This window comes from Podarcis bocagei (assembly GCF_964188305.1).
Source record: "Podarcis bocagei genome assembly, chromosome: 18".
In the NCBI taxonomy this organism is placed as follows: domain Eukaryota; kingdom Metazoa; phylum Chordata; class Lepidosauria; order Squamata; family Lacertidae; genus Podarcis; species Podarcis bocagei.
In genome coordinates, this window is record NC_138144.1 from 7,492,409 (window position 1) to 7,513,089 (window position 20,681).

Here is a 20,681-nt window from a genome sequence, read left to right on the forward strand (position 1 = left end):
GCGTTGGACAATGGCAGATGAAATTGATGGACTATATGGAATTGGCGGAAATGACTGGCAAGATCCAAGACCAGGGTGAAGAGTCGGTGGAAGAAGATTGGAAAAAGTTTAAAGACCAATTATAGAGATATTGTAAAATTAAGGAATGTTAGAAAAATGTTGGAATGAAATTATACGGCTTTAGCAGAAATGTCATAAGGAATCAGGTATAAATAGATTAATACAAAATTAAAGGAAAAGTATGGCAAGAATGTGTTAAGATAATTATAGAACAGAAAACAGTAAGATGGAAAGGAATTGCTGAAACAAATAATAGAAGTGGAATACAAAAAGGGAGGTGGGAGGAGGTCGCTGGAAATAAGTGAATGAAATATAAGATATTGAAAATGTTTGAGGTGATTTTAAACTGTTTTTGTTTTTATTTGTTTTTTTTAGTTCATGTAGTGTTTTTGTATTGTATTTGCATTGTTTTTTGTTTTTTCTCTTTTTCCTTTTTTTGTTTGTGTTGGAAATGTTAAAAAAGTAATAAATATCATTTTTTTAAAAAAAAGGTAGTCTCTATGAGAATATATTGTATTTAATTATGGGGTATCAGAGTTTTTAGGGGGCTAACCAGGCTGGGATAGCAGGCCTAGGACCCTCGTATCTACGGGGGCGCCTCTCCTGGTATGTCCCACAGAGGACCTTACGGTCTTCAAACAAAAACATCTTGAAGGTCCCAGGCCACAGAGAAGTTAGGCTGGCCTCAACCAGAGTCAGGGCCTTTTCGGCCGTGGCCCCGATCTGGTGGAACGCTCTGTCACAAGAGACTAGGGCCCTGCGGGACTTGACATCTTTCCGCAGGGCCTGCAAGACAGAGCTGTTCCACCAGGCCTTTGGTCAAGGCACAGCCTGACTCCCTCCTTTGGCAATCCTCACAGAACTTCTAGCCCAATGGTTGCCATTAATTTGATTGGAATTAATTTTATAATGAAATGATTTTAGAATGTTTTAATGTTTTACTGTTGTTAGCCGCTCTGAGCCCGGCTTCGGCTGGGGAGGGCAGGATAATAATAATAATAATAATAATAATAATAATAATAATAATAATAATAATTTATTATTTATACCCCGCCCATCTGGCTGGGCTTCCCCAGCCACTCTGGGCGGCTTCCAAAAGAATATTAAAATACTATAATACATCAAACATTAAAAGCTTCCCGAAACAGGGCTGCCTTCAGATGTTTTCTAAAAGCCTGGTAGTTGTTGTTCTCTTTGACATCTGGTGGGAGGGCGTTCCACAGGGAGGGCGCCACCACCGAGAAGGCCCTCTGCCTGGTTCCCTGTAACTTGGCTTCTCGCAGTGAGGGAACCGCCAGAAGGCCCTCGGTGCTGGACCTCAGTGTCCGGGTAGAATGATAATTAAATTTATTATTGTTGGTTTTTGAATGTCTGATGTAGATTTTTCCAATTCCGTTGTTCTGTATGGGACAATGACAATAAAGATCATCGTATCGTATCATGTCGTATCTTTGCCTCCCCCTTTTATTCAGGCTTTGTGAGTTTCGACAACCCGTCCAGTGCCCAGACAGCTATCCAGGCTATGAATGGATTCCAGATCGGGATGAAAAGATTGAAGGTGCAATTGAAGCGGCCTAAGGACGCCAGCCACCCCTACTGAACTGCGCGTCCCTGCGATGGAAACTGCAGTCCCACAGTACGTAAATGCAAGGGTGTCACAGAGTCCGGAAAGCTCCAGCCGAAGGGCAACCAAAGCGATACAAGGGACCGAAAGAACTCCCCTCGGAGGAAAAATTGCAGCGTTGGGGCAAGGCTCCCTCTGAGAGTAGTGGGGATCCTCTCTTTCTCACCCGCCAGCCATGGGGCACCTCCAGGGCTTTGGACCCCATGGATCTGAATCAGGGCTGAATAAGCAAAATAAATACTGTATTTTTTGCTCTATAAGACTCACTTTTTCCCTCCTAAAAAGTAAGGGGAAATGTGTGGGCGTTTTATGGAGCGAATGCAGGCTGCACAGCTATCCCAGAAGCCAGAACAGCAAGAGGGATTGCTGCTTTCACTGTGCAGAGATCCCTCTTGCTGTTCTGGCTTCTGAGATTCAGAATATTTTTTTCCTTGTTTTCCTCCTCCAACAACTAGGTGCGTCTTGTGGTCTGGTGTGTCTTATAGAGCGAAAAACACGGTACATGCTTAGGGCATCAAGGAAAGCACCGTATTTTTTGCCCCATAGGACGCACCGCCCCATAGGACGCACCTAATTTTTTGGGGGGGGGAATAAAGAAAAAAAAATTTCCCTCCCCAGGCACGGGGCTGGCACGGGGGAAGCCCGAGCTTCCCCCGACCCCAGCCCCCAGAACAGCCTGCTATCTGCAAGCCTAGGGAGCCGCGCCGGTCTCCCCAGGCTTGCGGAGAGGTGCGCGAAGCCCGGGGGCGCTCTTCAGCGCGCACCAGGCTTCGGAATGCAGGCAGCTCCGCGCTACCCTCTGGAGCCCCACGCGGCTTCGCGCCAGGATCGGGAGGGTGGCGCAGAGCTGCAGGAAGCCCTGGAGCGCAGGCAGCTCCGCGTCACCCTCCAGAGCCCCGCGCGGCTTCGCGCCGGGATCCGGAGGGTGGCGCAGAGCTGCAGGAAGCCCGGGAAAGCCTGCATCCGCCCCATAGGATGCACACACATTTCCCCTTCATTTTTGGAGGGGGAAAAGTGCATCCTATAGGGCGAAAAATACGGTACCTCAAAAAATATTCCTTTTCCGGATTTTTAACATTAATGCTCACCAATTGCTTGGCTGAGCATTCATTTTCCCTGTTGGAATCTATTAAAAACCCCAATACGACAACCACACAAACAAGAGTTGTTCCGCCTGGCCTTTGGCTTGGAATCAAGCTAATCCCCTCCCCCTCTTTCATTTTCCCTTTCTCCTTCTGTGATGGAACTCCTATTTGGGGACTTCCCTGGCTTTTTTCTGGCCCACGTAGGACCAGTCTGGATAGTTGGCCATGGTGAAGATTTGACGTTTTCATCCCCAAAAAGTTTTTGATTTGAGTTTCTACTGAAATGGGGCTGCATTTTAATGTTGTACTTAATCTTGTTTTTAAGTTGTATTTTAATCAAATGTTTTTACCTGGTGTTAGCTGCCCTGAGCCTGGTCTTGGCTGAGGAGGGCAGGGTATAAATAAAAATTTATTATTATTATTATTATTATTATTATTATTATTATTATTATTATTATTATTAAGGCAGGCTGTGGGGGGCCTGATCTCCACAAGGTATAGATGCCAGATTAGTTTTGAGGATCTGATCAAAGGCTTTTAGAAAAAGGAGGAAGGGAAAGAAAAATTCGAATAAAGTGCAAGTATACAAAAATAAGCATCTCCTTCCATCTTACCGTAGGCTTCATTTCATTTTGAAAAAATAAAATTTCAGTTCATGGTTTATTATTGTTTTAGATTTTGAATTAGATATGTATGGGGCACGAAAATATTTTAAGTGCTTGCAGCCTCTAACGGTTTCGATCCCTGATCTGAACGCGCACGCCCCCCCCCCCCATGCACAATGTGAGCATGCTGTATTTTATCATATGGGGGGGGGGACGACAGGTGTGTGACTTTGGCAACCTTGCATTCCAACCTCTCTCTCTCTCTTCTTCTCCTTTAGGTGAAGTTAAGCATCCCCTCTTCCAATTGATTTCGTTCTTTCGTTTTAAAGAAGGGATCCCCCGCCCCCGAACAATTCCCCACCTTCCTTGGGCGGAGTGGGGGGGGCGGGGGGAAGCCAATGACAACAAACCAACCCAGCCAATATCCAGCAACAACACCTTTCACAACGTCCTCCTGAAAGGATTCACAGGGTGTGTGTATATGTGTGGGGGATTTCAGCACTACGGACAGCTGCCCCCCAGTTTAGCCAATGGACCAACCTGAAGACTTGGTTGCATCGTTTTAACAGCTGGCTTTCTAATTTAAACCGTGTTGTGTATATAAATAGAAGAGAGAGAAAGCGAAAGAGATATATATATATATATAAGGATATATAAATATATATTACAGCAACTCTATTTTTTTTAAAACGTTCGGAAGAAGAAGAGAAAAAGAAAAACCACAGGACCAAATTTTTCTTCCTTTCTACGGCGGGTGAGTCGATGCGAGACGACAGATAGTGCCTGATCCTCGGATGGCGTCGGAAAGGGCCTAGGTCTTCCCCCCCCCCAAGAGCTCTACCGGGTGCAAAAGGAGAAGCTCTTTTCCGCCTTGGCGTCCGGGACGGAGTGCGGACGAAGGGCCAGGGGAAGGGATGCTGGGGCGCGTCTTTGAAGAAGGCTCCGCGGATGAGGGCATGTAGAAGAAGTGCCTTCGCGGCGGCATTTCCGTGGCTGCGCCGAAACGGAAAGAGGAAAGAGCGCAGCGGGGCGAGGGGTGCGGGGGAGGCTCTCTTCCTCGCCCCCTTCCTCAACAGCCAAATATTCCTGATCAAATGGAGGGCTAACTGTTTTTAAAAAAAGAAGCAAGGAAAAGGAAAGGAACCTATTGATAAGGGTTACAACACTGCCTCCAGCAACAGACTTGAATTTTACTTTATTTTTTACTGTTCTGCAGATAGCCGATGTTTCCAGCGTGTGTGTGTGTGTGTGTGTGTGTGTGTGTGTGTGTGTGTGTGTGTGTGTGAAATTGCTAACCCAAGAAGATGCAAGCAAAATATTATTGCAGAAGAGTTCTCTCTTCAGGGGAACAAATCAAACAGTATGCAACTGATACACGTATCTATGTGTGTGTGTGTGTGTAGATATACATATATATATATGCATTGCAGAGGGTTATTCCTACATTGGACTATTCAGCTCTATGATTCTGTATACACAACGCAAGCTTAGAGACTTTGCACAGCCCAAAGGCATGGCTGATTCTTGGAAACAGATCTGGAACGCCAGCCCCCCACTTCCCCACCCAATAGCACACTGCCTTTCCAACCCCTCTTCCCACTTCCCATTCTATCTGCATTCAACCATTCCAACCCCCCCCCCCAAAAAAAAATCTGTTGTGCATTGATTGATCAGACCAGTACCTCACCTGCCCAGTGGACTGTTTCTGACAGTGTCCAGCCTAAGAGCATTCACAAGCAAGCAGCAGGGCATGAAAAGACTTGCTTACACACACACACACACACAACTCCCTTTGGTTGCTGAGAGGTAGACTGCCCCTGTCTTTGGAGGTTCTTTCCCCCCAATTTTTTTTATTGATTTTCCAAAAAGAATTTAAACAAACAAATAGACAAACGAACATAAATCTCAACCTTATTTAAACCAAACTCAGAAACATTGTTAAGTGACTTCCTCGTATCCCCCTGGTTGAATTTCAGTGTACAGGAGAAACTCGAAAAATCAGAATATCATGGAAAAGTTCCTTTATTTCAGTAATTCAACTTCAAAAGTGAAACTAATATATGAGATCGACTCGTGACATGCAAAGCGAGGATATGTCAAGCCTCGATTTGTTATCATTGCGATGATCATGGCGTACAGCTGGTGAAAACCCCAAATTGACAATCTCAGAAAATTAGAATATTCAAGGAAATCAGCAAAACAAGGCTTGCAAACTGAGCCAGACTGGACCTCTGAGAAGTAGAAGCACATCTCGCTTTGCATGTCATGAGTCGATCTCATATATTAGTTTCACCTTTTAAGTTGAATTACTGAAATCAAGGAACTTTCCCACGATATTCTAATTTTTCAAGTTTCACCTGTATATCATTTTAACGGTTTTCAAAACCGTTATTCTTATAAAATTAACTTAATCATGTACATCTTTTTCCCACGCTTTCCAGTTCAGCATTAAACATATTAATTCATCACATTACATATTTAAACCCTAAGCCTATCTGCTATTTGCAAGCTTCTCCCATTAATTTTGTCCTTGAAGGTTCTGTTTGGCTGCCATGTCCAAAAAAGCTGCTTATTCATTCTCCCGTGAATTTGTTTCATTCTTAGAGGGGACGGTGGCACCACAAACTGCCCCTTCTGCCCCATGTTTATTTTATTTTTATTTTTTAAAAGCCAGCTGATCTGGCAGTCTTAACCACCCTTCCGATTGTCTTAATTGCAAGGTCATTCAGAATTGGTTTTCTTGCATCAGACTGAGAGTCCTGTTGGCCGGTGCGTTCTTAGTTGCCAGCCGGCTGCATCTAAGTGCATCTCTGTTGCAGGGGGCAATGGAGGGCCTGGCAGGGCCTTGTTGCCATTGGCCCCCTCCCCAGTTGCTTCTGAAAACTAGTTGCTGGGAACCGCAGGCGGGGAGAGTTGCTTTTGTGCTCAAATCCCGCTTGTAGACTTCCCACAAACATCTGGTTGGCCACTGGGAGAACAGGATGCTGAAATTATTATTATTATTATTATTATTATTATTATTATTATTATTATTATTACTTGCATTGCAGGGGGTTGGTCTAGATGACCCATGAGACCCCTTCCACCTCTACAATTCTCTATATTTGTATCCTCCTTCCACCCCCCAAAAAAATTGGGATTTCAAGGCAGCTTGCAACATGTTAATAACATCATTATAGCATACAGCTGAAATGATAGCAAAGCTGGTTTAAAGAGAACGGAATGTGTGCCGAACCAGCATTGAAATTCAGGTTGCCTTGAGAGCAGCCTGCTGTTCTGCATTGACTAGATGGGCCACTGGCATAATAATAATAATAATAATAATAATAATAATAATAATAATAATAATAATAATTTATACCCCGCCCATCTGGCTAGGTTTCCTCAGCCACTCTGGGCGGCTTCCAACCAAATATTAAAAACAATACAGCGTCAGACATTAAAAACTTTCCTAAACAGTTGTCTTTTAAAAGTAAAATAGTTGTTTATTGCCTTGACATCTGCTGGGAGGGCATTCCACAGGGCGGGCGCCACCACCGAGAGGGCCCTCTGCTTGGTTCCCTGTAACCTCACTTCTCGCAATGAGGGAACCGCCAGAAGGCCCTCGGCGCTGGACCTCAGTGTCCAGGCAGAACGATGGAGGTGGAGACTCTCCTTCAGGTATACTGGACCGAGGCTGTTTAGGGCTTTCAAGGTCAGCACCAACACTTTGAATTGTGCTCGGAAATGTATTGGGAGCCAATGTAGGTCTTTGAGGACCGGTGTTATGTGGCCTCGGCGGCCGCTTCCAGTCACCAGTCTGGCTGCCGCATTCTGGATTAATTGCAGTTTCCAAGTCACCTTCAAAGGTAGGCCCACATAGAGCGTGTTGCCTGTCCCAGGGGTTTTTCTCAACCACCCCTTTCCCCAGCCTCTGGAGGAGTCCTTTAACCCTGTCCCACCCCACCCCTGTTTCCACCCCCCATTACCCCATTGCTGTGGGGACAGACGGATGTCTGGAGCCCTCAGATATGGCTGAACCCCCAACTCCCATCTGCCCCAGCCTCCTTTGTGGAGTTTGTCACCCAGAAACATCTGTATCTCCCCAGGCTGCTACCCCTTCCTTACCCAGAAGCCCAAGCTCTGTTTCCCTGGCTCTTACTTATTATCGTCGTTTATTTATTTCATTTATATGCCTCCTTTATCTTCCAAGGATCTCTAGGTGTGGCAAAAGGTCCGTCCCCCCTCCCCCCGTTTCATCCTCCAAGATCACCCGGTGAGCTTCATGACTGAGTGGGGGTTTCGAACTCTGCTCTTCCAGGTCCAACGCTCTAACCATTACACTGCACTTCCTCCCTAGATTCATCCCACCCATTACCTCCGCTCTCAGCCACCCTTCCACCACCACCCCAACCCCCACCCTTGATCCCTGGCGTATATCAGATTTAAAAGCACATTTTAAAACACTCACACCCCACAGCTTAGCTTCGGTGGCAGGAGAGCCAAACATGCCAAGGGTAGCGATTTGACCAAAAAAATGTATCTTTTTAAACATAGAGATATATCTATATATATGTATATGTATTGCTACACAAGATCTCCTGCGGCAGGCTAGTCTGAAATATGCCAGAATTTTACTATATACTTAAACATTCCTGTGTGTGTGTGTGTGTGTGTGTGTGTGTGTGAGAGAGAGAGAGAGAGAGAGAGAGAGAGAGAGAGAGGGAGGGAGGAATCTATGGGTCTCCAAAAGTTGCTGAACTACAATTCCCATCATCCTTGACTACTGCCCCTGCTGGCTCCTGGGAGTTGGAGTCCAGCGCCATCTGGAAGGGCACAGACGGTCCCCACCCCAGCCTAAAGCAGCATTGTGAGTGGGTGCAACCTGGTGTCAGAAGTGGGCATGTTCCCGCAGCGGTGACTTTGGCAAGTCAATATCCCAAGGCACGCCAGTCTGTCTTGAGCAGCTGGCTATCTAACAAGCAATTCAGGGCTTCTTCTGTCCATGTAGAGGTTTGTTTTTTTTAAGAAAAGCTATCCCAACCACATTCCGTATTTTTTGCTCTATAAGACTCACTTTTTCCCTCCTAAAAAGTAAGGGGAAATGTGTGCGCGTCTTATGGAGCGAATGCAGGCTGCGCAGCTATCCCAGAAGCCAGAACAGCAAGAGGGATTGCTGCTTTCCCTGCGCAGCGATCCCTCTTGCTCTTCTGGCTTCTGAGATTCAGAATATTTTTTTATTATTTTCCTCCTCCAAAAACTAGGTGCGTCTTGTGGTCTGGTGCGTCTTATAGAGCGAAAAATACGGTACAGTGGTGCCTCGCAAGACGAAAAGAATCCGTTCTGTGATTCTCTTCGTCTAGCGGTTTTTTCGTCTTGCGAAGCAAGCCCATTGACGGATTAGCGGATTAGCGCTATTAGCGGCTTTTAGTGGCTTTTAGCGGCTTATCTGCTGATCGGATCAGCTGATAAGCGGCTTAGCGGCTTAGAAAAAGGGGGGGAAAGGGGAAAAACCAGCAGGAACTCGCAAGACATTGTCGTCTTGCGAAGCAAGCCCATAGGAAATTCATTTTGCGAAGCACCTCCAAAACGGAAAACCCTTTTGTCTAGCGAGTTTTCCGTCTTGCGAGGCATTCGTCTTGCGGGGCACCACTGTATATTCCACCCCAAGTATTATTAATGAATATAAGTCTCTTTGCTTGCAAAGCGGACTTACAACGCAGTCCATGAACATTAAATTCCAATCAACAAAACCTAGGAAGGAGCGCATCTTTTCCACTCAAAGGCAGAACCTGCCCCATGAAACGAGGCCACAAATACTTGAAACCCTTCCGCTTCAGGGGCCTGGGAGAAAAAGGAAGGCTAACAGAGGGAAATGGTGTCAGGTGAGCAAGCAGGGAGCCACCGTCCAATTGGAGTTAGGTTCTTGCCAGCCTTGCAAAGAAAGGGCAAAGGATGATGGGAGGTGTAGTCCCAAAAGATATCTCGAGGGCTCCCTGCTGCCAAGCCCAGGGGTTTAACGGAGGCACCCTAGTTTGCAGCTGGTGCCTTAGGCATCTAATATGGGCCAAACAGAACATAATAATAATAAGGATTTTATTACTTCTATGCTTCCCACCTGACTGGGATGCCCCAGCCACTCTGAGCTGTGGGAAGGAACCCACTGGATAAAAACCCACCAGCAATGGTCCACCCCACAACAAGCAGTCACCATTTAAATGCCCCCTCCACCTCAACACGGGACGCGGGTGGCGCTGTGGTCTAAACCACAGAGCCTGGGGCTTGCCGATCAGAAGGTCAGCGGTTCGAATCCCCATGACGGAGTGAGCTCCCATTGCTCTGTCCCAGCTCCTGCCAACCTAGCAGTTTGAAAGCACGTCAAAGTGCAAGTAGATCAATAGGTACCGCTCCGGCGGGAAGGTAAACAGCGTTTCTGTGCGCTGCTCTGGTTCGCCAGAAGCAGCGTAGTCATGCTGGCCACATGACCCGGAAGCTGTACGCCGGCTCCCTCAGCCAATAAAGCGAGATGAGTGCCGCAACCCCAGAGTCGGTCACGACTGGACCTAATGGTCAGGGGTCCCTTTACCTTTATATACAATCATACCTTGGATCCTGAACACCTTGGAACTGGGACATTTTGGCTCCCGAACGCCGCAAACCCAGAAGTGAGTGTTCCGTTTTGCGAACATTCTTTGGAACCCGAACGTCCGATGGGGCTTCTGATTGGCTGCAGGAGCTTCCCACAGCCAATCGGAAGCCGCGCTCTGGTTTCCGAACGTTTTGAAAGTCGAACGGACTTCCGGAATGGATTCTGTTCAACTTCCAAGGTACGACTGTCAAAGCGTCATTCCCTCCACCTTCCCACAACTGGTTGGCATGACGTAAGCTTCCTGAAAATGCCTCAAGGTCTGTTCAGTTTTGGGTTGTTGTTTTTGTTTTTCCCAATCAAGCAGGAGGCACACATTTTATTTATTTATTTTAAAAAATCAGTTAAAGAAATAACATGCACCAGATGGGGAAATGAAAAGGGCAACAGCTCTCAGAACTGGGCAAAAGGGAAACTGAAATTGAATTGAAATACTTTATGGTCACTTGTACAACTTGTATAGAAAGTGCCGGCCAGGGTGTGAATCATCCCTGAGAATTTCCCTCACTGTCCTGAGGCACCGTTCTTCTGCGATTTCATCCAGCGGATTCATGGAACAGCCCATAATATCTCGTGCTGTATTCAACACCCTCTGTAGGCACTTCCTATCGGTTGATGTCAAACCAGCGTCCCACACCGTGATGCAGTATGAAAGGACACTTTCTATTGCGGACCGGTAGAAGGAGGTCATCAAATGTTGATTGACATCGTTCTTTTGCAATACTCTGAGGAGATGCAGTCTCCGTTGGGCTTTCTTAACCACCTGGGTTGTACTGATTTTCCAAGTAAGGTCTTCATTGAGATAAACTCCTAGGAATTTAAAGGATTTAAATTTAAAGGATTGTGTAAAAAAAAAAGACGAGCATTCCACAGAGTGTGTCCGGGCCCCATGTTCGAAACACATGCTGTCCTTCTTAACAACAGCCTTCTCCCCACTTTCAGATGCATTTGAACTAGATAAGAAAGCCCTCGTCTGAAAGCACCATGTTCACTGAAGAGGCGTAGCTGCGCTGTTAGACTCAGAGCAAGGCAACTCTTTCTCCCTGGCCATGCCCCAATTGAGGGCACCTCCCCAGGAGCGCATGCCATTGAATTGGACAGTAAGTGGGAGTGTGCAGGATTGCAGCCCAGGTGTGGCACTTGCAGCGTAACAGAGGGACGGAGAAACTTTGGCTCGCCAGATGTTGCCGCCCTTCGCCCCGGCCATTGGGCATGCTGGCTTAAATGGGTGGCAGCTGGAAGTGAACATCTGGAGGGTCACAGTCTCCCCACCCTGGGCATGAGTAATTTGGTCCACACACCTTGCCAGCCTCCTCTGAAATTCCAGCAAATTCGTTTTTTAAAAAATCACCCCCACCAAAAAAAGGGTAAAATAATAAAAAAAAACCACACATTTTAAACACTTTCCAATGAACAGATGGTTCGTGGGAGAGTTGTGTATAACTTGGAAGATGGAAGCTTCCCTTCTTTTCTACCGTCAGAGCCTTATTAAAAAAATGCAGCTGCATTTAACAGCTTTTTTAATTTTAATTTTTTTAAAAAGTTGGCTTTTTCAAATAGAAGGAGGCCTCAGGGTAGTGCACAATTCTCTGGTGGCTGCAGAGGGCAGGCTGAGCTTCAGGATTAGGCTTCTTGAGAATCTTAATTTCTTTTTTTTTTAAAAAAAAGCAAACAAACAGAGCAAGTTTCTAGCCCCTATTGTTTCCAAGGTGTTCTTGGGATCACGTGGGCAAGGCCTGGCAAAGTCTCGGGAGCCAGTTCCAGCGTAGTTTGGTGGTGTGGGAGAGACAGCACTTTGCAGAGTGATCCTAGGTGTGTGCATTTACTCAGAAGTAAACACACACACCGCTTTGGCTGGAGTTTCCTTCTAGGAAAAGTGCCCCTTCAGGATGTCCACTTTGCCACCTCGCCCCTCAGAGCAAAATATGCAAACCAGCTTTAAACATTGCAAAAATTACCTATGCAAACAGCAACAACTAAGGGAGGGGAGGGGGCGAAGCCTCAGGCAGCCTGCAAAGTCTCTGCACACACACCCCCCAAACAGAACCCAGCTTCTCATGGGGTCAAAATTGCAAAAGCAGTTTAGGGCTCCCTACAGCCCCCGGCCTCGTTGATTTTTCAGGGCTGGCATAACGGAGCAGTCAGGAGCCTGAGGAACTGTGAAGTCCCCTTGCTCACTGGACAAGCTCTCTGCTCTCCCAGCCTCAGTTTTTCCATCTGCAAAATTGGGATAATATACTCCTGGGGCAAGAGGCTTTGCCAGTGGAATTGCCTCTCTCTGCCAAGGAACCAAACTGCCCTCTTTTGCTTTTCAGGAAACGCCCATTCCAAAGGAACTGGTCTCTGCCCCCTTTCTGGGCGGAGGAGAACAAGAAGCAGCCTTGTATACCCAAGCAGATCTCTGTTCCGTCCAGTGGATCCCCAGGGTTTCACTTACCTGGAGAGCAGCTGCTACCAACCTTCCCATAGAGATAAAAGTACGACTCTCGTCCTCATCGTTCTGAGGCCAACTTAAATAGGACACTGCCTTAAACCGAGTCGGGACATCGGTATTGTTTACACTGGCCTGCAGCACCGCTCTCGGGTTTCAGGAAGGAGTCTCTCCCAGTGCAGATGTCAGGACTTGAACTCGGAACCTGCTGCATGCAAAGCAGGTGTTCGGCCACTAAATTACAGGGTCCTGTCAGGCATGCACCCAAAGCTAGTCGCTGGTTTAGTATCTGGTACAGCAGAGCACCTGAGGGTGAGAAAACCTGCAATCCTCACACTCGACTCACTGGATTCAGTGGGACTTACTCCCGGGGAGGTCTGCCCTGTTAGGTGTTGCCTAGGATTTTCACCACTGCCCACAAATTTGCACATACAGCCGGATGCAAATCAAGAAGTAATGGCTCTAGTTCGAACAGAAATTCATCCCTTTCCAGGGCTGGATCTACACTGATTTAAAAATAAAAAACCGTTATAGAAAAATAAAAGCTCTCGATGCAAAATCCCATTGGTGACGGATCGCTGCTCTGCAGCGGCATCTAGTGTCACATGTTTACAAAATACACCATATTTTTTGCTCTATAAGACTCACTTTTCCCCTCCTAAAAAGTAAGGGGAAATGTGTGTGCGTCTTCTGGAGCGAATGCAGGCTGCGCAGCTATCCCAGAAGCCAGAACAGCAAGAGGGATTGCTGCTTTCACTGCGCAGCGATCCCTCTTGCTGTTCTGGCTTCTGAGATTCAGAATATTTTTTATTTTTTTCTTGTTTTCCTCCTCCAAAAACTAGGTGCGTCTTGTGGTCTGGTGCGTCTTATAGAGCGAAAAATGCGGTGATTGTCGAGTGTAGCTGAGTCCCAGGTGTGTAGCAGCTCCTTCTGCAAACCAGGTGCAGTTGATGGGCCAATTCTCTTTTTGTCCCTTTTTAGGATTCTTCATCTTCAAACTAAACTTTGTCCAGACACAGTCCTCTAACAGAGAACGGTCCTCTCTGAGTACGAAGCTCTGCCTCCTTCGCCCCAGGAAGTGTATCAGGTCTGGAGGCTTTCGGTGCAACCTTTTGCAGGTCTACTCAGAGGTAAGCCCCATTGCAGAACAGTGGGGTGTTGCTTCTGAGGAGGACAGGCATAGGGTCAGGCTGAACAGCTGCCACCCAATGCCCACTTCCCTCTTGAGGACTGCGCCGACCTCAGTGGCACTTACTCCCGAGTAGAGAGGTGCCTAAGGTTGCGCTGTCATTTATGGACCTCAATCTCGCCTTAGCAAACCAGTATTCTCTTCGCCCTCCGATATCTGCAATGGGCAATGTGCAGAGAGGGAATTAATACTGGCCCACTTTAAAGGGTTGTTGTTAAGGGTGAAATAATGCCCACAAGGCGCTTCGGATGCAAAGAAACCAACAACACAGAACACCGAAATGAAATTCTCTGCGTTACTGAAAAGCCAAGTCAGCCGCCAAAGAGCCCGTTCGCAGGACAAACACTGGGTTTGCCCAGGCCCACTTCAACAAAGCCAAGGAAATTCCAGGCAGGGTTGACATCTCAAGTTGCTATATCTCATCGAGGAAGAATTTCCAAGTTCTGCCGCGGGCTCCATCAGAATTGCCTACCGCTTTTCCAGAGCTTTGGGAGGTGTGTGTGTGTGTGTGTGTGTGTGTGTGTGTGTGTGTGTGAGCTCTCGGAAAGAGAGGGAGCGTACAGAGGGTGCATGGAACAGTGTGAACGATTTGTGAGTTGTTGTTTTTCTAAAGTCCACGTTTACAGCTGTAAATACAGGTTTTTTTAATACTTAAAAACCATCAATTCCGTATGTGATTTGTACAATGTCGTTCTATTTCTGCTATGGAGTGGTTTCATGATGGCTGAACCTTAATTTTGAACTTGAAAAAGAAATATATATATATTTAAATATATGCAGGTTTTGGTGTCTTCGGGTATCTTCCCGTGTAAGAGTTGGGGTGTCTAGGCGACGTTTCGACGAGGTCTCACTCGTCATCTTCAGGCTGGTGCTTTCGGCTTCTTGTTACTAGAACAGAGCAGGATCTCCGTGTTTGAGTTCCTATAAATACTGTTGAGGGGGTGTGGTGTATAGCCTCCAACGTTCTGGGCAGAGAGGAAGTTCCCAGGTTATTGTGCCTTTTCTTCTTTTGTTCATTAATTACTTGAGGGATATCTTGAGTGATTTCTTGAGTGATATTCTGAGTACCACTTAGGAGGGTCATTAGGTGTGGATTAGTTGCTAAAGCTTTCGTGTCTTGACCTCTTGAGCTGGTGTGTGTTTTTTTCTGAGAAGATGGCTGTACTGCACTTAGTTGTGCTCTGGCTTGGCTTCGTGTATAGGGGCGAGCTGTGGTTTTGTGCCCTGTGCCAGCCAGATCTGTGTAGGGATTGCAGGGGGGTGCAGCATCCGGAGGTGCCACTATGGTTTGGCTACTGGATGGTGTCTGTAATTTATCTGTGGAGAGGGTCTGGGTTTGGGTCTGGTGTGGTTGATTGGAGATGGCGTTCTGTGTGCCTCTGGTTCTGGTGTCGGTTTTTGTGGGGAGGGCTAATTTCCAGATGTCTGGCAGGCGGGACGTGTCGTCACGCTTGTTCATGTTGTGAGGGTGTTTCTCTATCTCGATGGCTTCCATGATTATTCTCTTGTGGTGATGTTCCATGTTAAAGAGCAATTTGGAATCTGCAAAATTAATTTCGTGTCCTGTTTCTTTCATGTGTTGGTAAAGAGAGGAAGTTTTTCAACACCCCCTCAACAGTATTTATAGGAACTCAAACACGGAGATCCTGCTCTGTTCTAGTAACAAGAAGCCGAAAGCACCAGCCTGAAGATGACGAGTGAGACCTCGTCGAAACGTCGCCTAGACACCCCAACTCTTACACGGGAAGATACCCGAAGACACCAAAACCTGCATTCCTGTACCCGTGAAAATCTACGAAAGCAAATTTAAATATATATATATATAAATATAAATATATACCTATAACCCCCACCTGCCAACCACATTCCTTCTCTCTACCTTAAAAGGACATTTTGGAGTACTGTGTGAAAATAAGAGGGGAGGGGGGGAGTATCCTAGTCCTTCTCCTCCCCGTTCACCCCCCACCCACCAACTTTTCCATTGACAATTACTGCTGCAAGAATTTCCGATGTTTGCAGGTGAAATCATACCAATAGACTTGAGTGTCCAGCAACTTGCTGTGGTCTTAAGAATCTTATGACTTTTATTGAATAAAAACAAAAACAAAAAAACCCAAGCAAATGGAATTTATTTGAATAAACAGGGACCAGAATGGAGTCTCAATTGCTTCAGGCGAAAGACTTTTATTTTTCTCTTGAGAGAGTGTTGCTGTGTTTTGATTTCCCCTTGTTGTTGTTGTTTAGTCGTTTAGTCGTATCCGACTCTTCGTGACCCCCTGGACCAGAGCACGCCAGGCCCTCCTGTCTTCCACTGCCTCCCCCAGTTTGGTCAAACTCATGTTAGTAGCTTCGAGAACACTGTCCCACCATCTCGTCCTCCGTCGTCCCCTTCTCCTTGTGCCCTCCATCTTTCCCAACATCAGGGTCTTTTCCAGGGAGTCTTCTCTTCTCATGAGGTGGCCAAAGTCTTGGAGCCTCAGCTTCAGGATCTGTCCTTCCAGTGAGCACTCAGGGCTGATTTCCTTCAGAATGGAGAGGTTTGATCTTGATTTCCCCTTAGAAGAGTTCAAAGAAAAGGTGGCGGAGAGGGGGATTAAATTCAGTTTGCAGTTTCTGAAACCCTGCAAGAACCGAAATGCAGCCATCCTTTGAAAATCCGCACGTTATCCAAGTAATTCAAAGCTAAATTTTCCCGCCAAGTAATGTGCGCAGAATTGCAGAAAGTAGAGGAGAAAGTGTGTGTTAAAATGCATATTTCAGTGAGGACAGCATACAAAAAGGCTGTTATGGAAATTGAGAACCACAATAAATGGATCTGTTCCATTTAACCCAGCACCGCATTTTCAACAGTGACCGGGTACCTCCAGGAAGGCCACAAACAGGGCACGAGAGGCCTCCATCGTTGCTGCTCCTGGCATCCTATGGTAGAGTGCCTCTGTACCTGGAGGCTCTACATGCCAGGGTTTACAGACTTCAAAGGCTTGCAGGATCCAGTATGCTTTTCTGTGTGTTTACTAGAACCCGAGTCCACTGATCAGAGTTGCCCTGGGGCAGGGAGTAACTCAGGGTGGTGGCGGTGTGTGTGGGGTGGGGGTAAATGTAAAATTAAGGACCGCAGTGCCTCTGTGCACTTTCTCAGCTGGGGAGAAAGTCGCACCCTGATGGATTTTCGTGAGGATTTGTGGTCTGATGCAGATTTAAATAGGCAAAGCCGACGGAGCCCGCGCAGAGGCGAAACACAACCGTTCACCCACAAGGGATGTTTTGAGCATGTACAACCACCCTACATTGGGTGCCCTACAGAAAATCCATCAGGCACCCATCTGTCTTGAGGGACAATGGAGGGTGCCTTTGGCAGTGAAGCATTACAGTGGTACCTCTAGATACGAACGGGATCCATTCCGGAGCCCTGTTCGCATCTAGAGGTAAACGGAACTAGCTCGTCGCTTTTTGACGCTTCTGTGCATGTGTGTGGCGTCATTTTGAGCGTCTGCGCATGCGCAAGTGGCGAAACCCGGAAGTAACGCACGCCGTTACTTCCGGGTTGCCGAGGAGCGCAACTCGAACTCGCTCAACTCGAAGCATATTTAACCCGAGGTATGACTGTAGTGACCTCCCTGGGGCACAGGCCTTGGCCAGGCGTCTGGAGGTCTGGAGCTGCCCAGACAACAAGACCCCGCTCTCGGCTTTGCTGATGTGGTCCGAAGGAAAACAGAACAAGACGGGCACCAGCTTGGCTGGAAGGAGGAGTGCAAAGCGCCTTAGGGACTCCACTGTAGATCTGTTATGTATTGAAGTTCTCCCCCGGGCCACCAGGAGTATCAGTTACTTCAGGCAGGAAACCCTGGTTTGTTGTTGTTCCAATGTTGACAGCCGGCTGCCTATAAAAGCAGGCCGGCTGAGCTGTTTGCTGTTCAGTTCTGCTCCAGCTTACAAATAAAGAGCTGCTTTGGAGAAATCGCTGTGTCGTCTGATGGGATCAATGGATCAATCAGAGCACAACCGGATGCAGCCACCCTCTGAGATGAGCTGAATCACTGAGCAAAATCACTGAACAGAACCAATTCAGAGCTGACTGTTCTCCTACCTCGCTCGGTTCGACTGCTACCTCCAAGCCAATGAGCTGAAAGAAGTATCACAGGAGCGTAAGCGGGGCCTATTCCTCAGCCTCTGTGGGCCTGAGGTGTTTGAGACGGCCCAAGCATTGGTTGCACCTGTAGCAGTCGAACCGAGTGAGGTAGGAGTCCCATGATTCAGAGGCTGGCGCAAACGGCGGTAGAGGCACAAGTGAAGCCATGAGTCCGATGCCGGCGTGAAGGGCGATGGATGGAACACCGTGCTCTAGCCAGAACAGTCCGCTCTGCTCAGAGGGTGGCTACATCTGGCTGTGCTCTGATGTCCATTGATCCCATCCTCGTCGCCAGTGTTAAGTTGTGGGTGAACATATCAGACATATCAGGCACAGGTTAACTCTGTCCAGGGCAGCTGTCTACCAGCTCCACCTGGTACGCAGGCTAAGACCCTACCTGCCCGCAAACTGTCTCGCCAGAGTGGTGCATGCTCTAGTTATCTCACGCTTGGACTACTGCAATGCGCTGTACGTGGGGCTACCTTTGAAAGTGACCCGGAAACTGCAATTAATCCAGAATGCGGCAGCTAGACTGGTGACTGGGAGTGGCCGTCAAGACCACATAACACCGGTCTTGAAAGACCTACACTGGCTCCCAGTATGTTTCCGAGCACGATTCAAAGTGTTGGTGCTGACCTTGAAAGCCCTAAACGGCCTCGGTCCTGTATACCTGAAGGAGCGTCTCCACCCCCATCGTTCAGCCTGGACACTGAGATCCAGTGCCGAAGGCCTTCTGGCGGTTCCCTTATTGCGAGAAGTGAGGCTACAGGGAACCAGACAGAGGGCCTTCTCGGTAGTGGCGCCCGCCCTGTGGAACGCCCTCCCATCAGATGTCAAAGAGATAAATAATTACCTGACATTCAGAAGACATCTTAAGGCAGCCCTGTTCAGGGAAGTTTTTAATATGTAACGCTGTACTGTTTTTAACACTGATTGGGAGCCAACCAGAGTGGCTGGGGAAACTCAGCCAGATGGGCGGGTATAAATAATAAATTATTATTATTATTATTATTATTATTATTATTATTATTATTATTATTATTATTATTTAACGAGATCTGTGTAAGTTTTACTCCTGAGGCTTTTCTTCTCCCAAAGATATCCTGCAAGACAGTGGAAGTTTGGGATCAGAGTTTTCCTTCTTCTAGATGGGCTCCTTTCCCAGGTTGATGAGCCCCACCTGCGCTTCGCTTCCCTCTGCAGCAGCGGCAGAAACCGCCTTCTTGACCGCTGGACCCATTCTTGGTCTCGTCCATTCCGTCGGCCAGATACTGGCTTCACATGCAGGGGAAGCCCCTAACTCACTGAGGGCTTGAGACCCATTGGCTCCCCTCACCTGGTTTAGCCGGCCAGTCAAAGCCGTTCCCAGGATTGTCTGGCCCCCCAGAAGGTCTGAGGGACAGTGGACCGGCCCCCTACTGAAAAAGTTTGCTGACCCCTGCGAAAGTTTAAGCACTGGTGCCTTGTGTTTGCATTTTCCTTCTCCCTCCTCCTCTTGTTTTCCTTGTCTGTTGTGTCTTTAAAGAAAGAAAAAAGACCACAAGCCTTTTAGACTGCAGGAGCTGTCTTGCCACTGACCTTTGCAAGCCCCCCCCCCCCTTTTGCTAGAAAACCAGGGCAAAATTATTATAAGACAATGAGCACGCTTACCCACTGTGTCCAATGGGATTGTGCTCTCCGTTGGAATTTCATTCGTGGGTGCCAATGAATTGCAATTTGCATTTCCCAACATACCAATTCTTCTCAATATGCCAGGAAATGGTTATGTTCCCTAATAAAACGAGGGCCGCCAAGGCATCTAAAAATAATCGCAGCTGATCCTATAAAATGGCTGTTTAAGTGCAGAGGAAAGGACCGAGGAGGTACCTGCCTTGCTTTCAAATGTGCTAATTTGAAATAATAATAAACTCGTGGGCTGCAAACCAAGAATGTACATGTCAGGTGTGTGAAATGTATTTTTTTAAAAATCCAGTTTTAAAGATATTGCTCTAGCTGCTATTCCTGACAGCCACAAGGTGGCGGCAGCTGTGCGCTATACCGGCCTCCCAGTGGAAACTTCTAGAAGAGCGTTGGAGGAGGTTTTTGTCTCTGTGCTGCGCTGCATGTGAATCGGGCCGGATTCTGGCACCATGTGATGGTGGTGGCAGAAGTGATCTTATACGGCTTTTGGTGGAAAAGAGGGGGGACTTGTTAAAATTGTGGGATGGGGGCCTCTCCATCCATCTCTCAGGCTCAGTCTTTGAATCGGCCCCCGGCTTGACTCTCTGGCCCCCTGGGACAAACCACCCCACAGACCCAACAACCTGATCATTTGGGGTGGGTTAGACTGATGCAACGTCACCTTGGACTGGGCATCCCCAACCTTCGGCCCTCCAGATGTTTTGGCCTACAACTCCCATGATCCCTAGCTAACAGGACCAGTGGTCAGGGATGATGGGAATTGTAGTCCAAAACATCTGGAGGGCTGAAGGTTGGGGATGCCTGTCTTGGACTTTCCCTGAAACACAGGCCGTTCAGATTATTCTTATTTTGTAAGCGGCTTTTTCTTTTATATACAGTGGTGCCTCGGGTTAAGAACTTAATTCGTTCCAGAGGTCTGTTCTTAACCTGAAACTGTTCTTAACCTGAAGCACCACTTTAGCTAATGGGGCCTCCTGCTGCCGCTGCGCTGCTAGAGCACGATTTCTGTTCTCATCCTGAAGCAAAGTTCTTAACCCGAGGTACTATTTCTGGGTTAGCGGAGTCTGTAACCTGAAGCGTATGTAACCCGAGGTACCACTCTAAATAGGTAAAGGTAACGGTACCCCTGACCCGTTAGGTCCAGTCATGGACAACTCTGGGGTTGCGCACTCATCTTGCTTTCAGGCCAAGGGAGCAGGGGTCTGTCCACAGAGTTTTTCCGGGTCATGTGGCCAGCATGACTAAGCCACTTC

The 20,681-nt window shown here is 47.4% G+C and overlaps 1 protein-coding gene across 3 annotated transcripts in view; it reads left to right on the plus strand.

The window, feature by feature from the left end:
- Positions 1-8,376, plus strand: part of CELF5 (CUGBP Elav-like family member 5) — a 78,173-nt gene extending 69,797 nt beyond the window's left edge. For 2 of the 3 annotated variants that reach the window (XM_081177860.1, XM_081177861.1), the window contains exons 12-13: positions 1,533-1,696; positions 3,653-8,376. In XM_081177860.1, coding sequence (XP_081033986.1) covers positions 1,533-1,660 — 128 coding nt within the window. In that variant the 3' untranslated portion in view covers positions 1,661-1,696; positions 3,653-8,376. The remainder of the gene's footprint in view (positions 1-1,532; positions 1,697-3,652) is intronic. The other variant, XR_014003643.1, reaches the window with a different exon arrangement.
- The last annotated feature ends 12,305 nt before the right edge of the window (positions 8,377-20,681 follow it).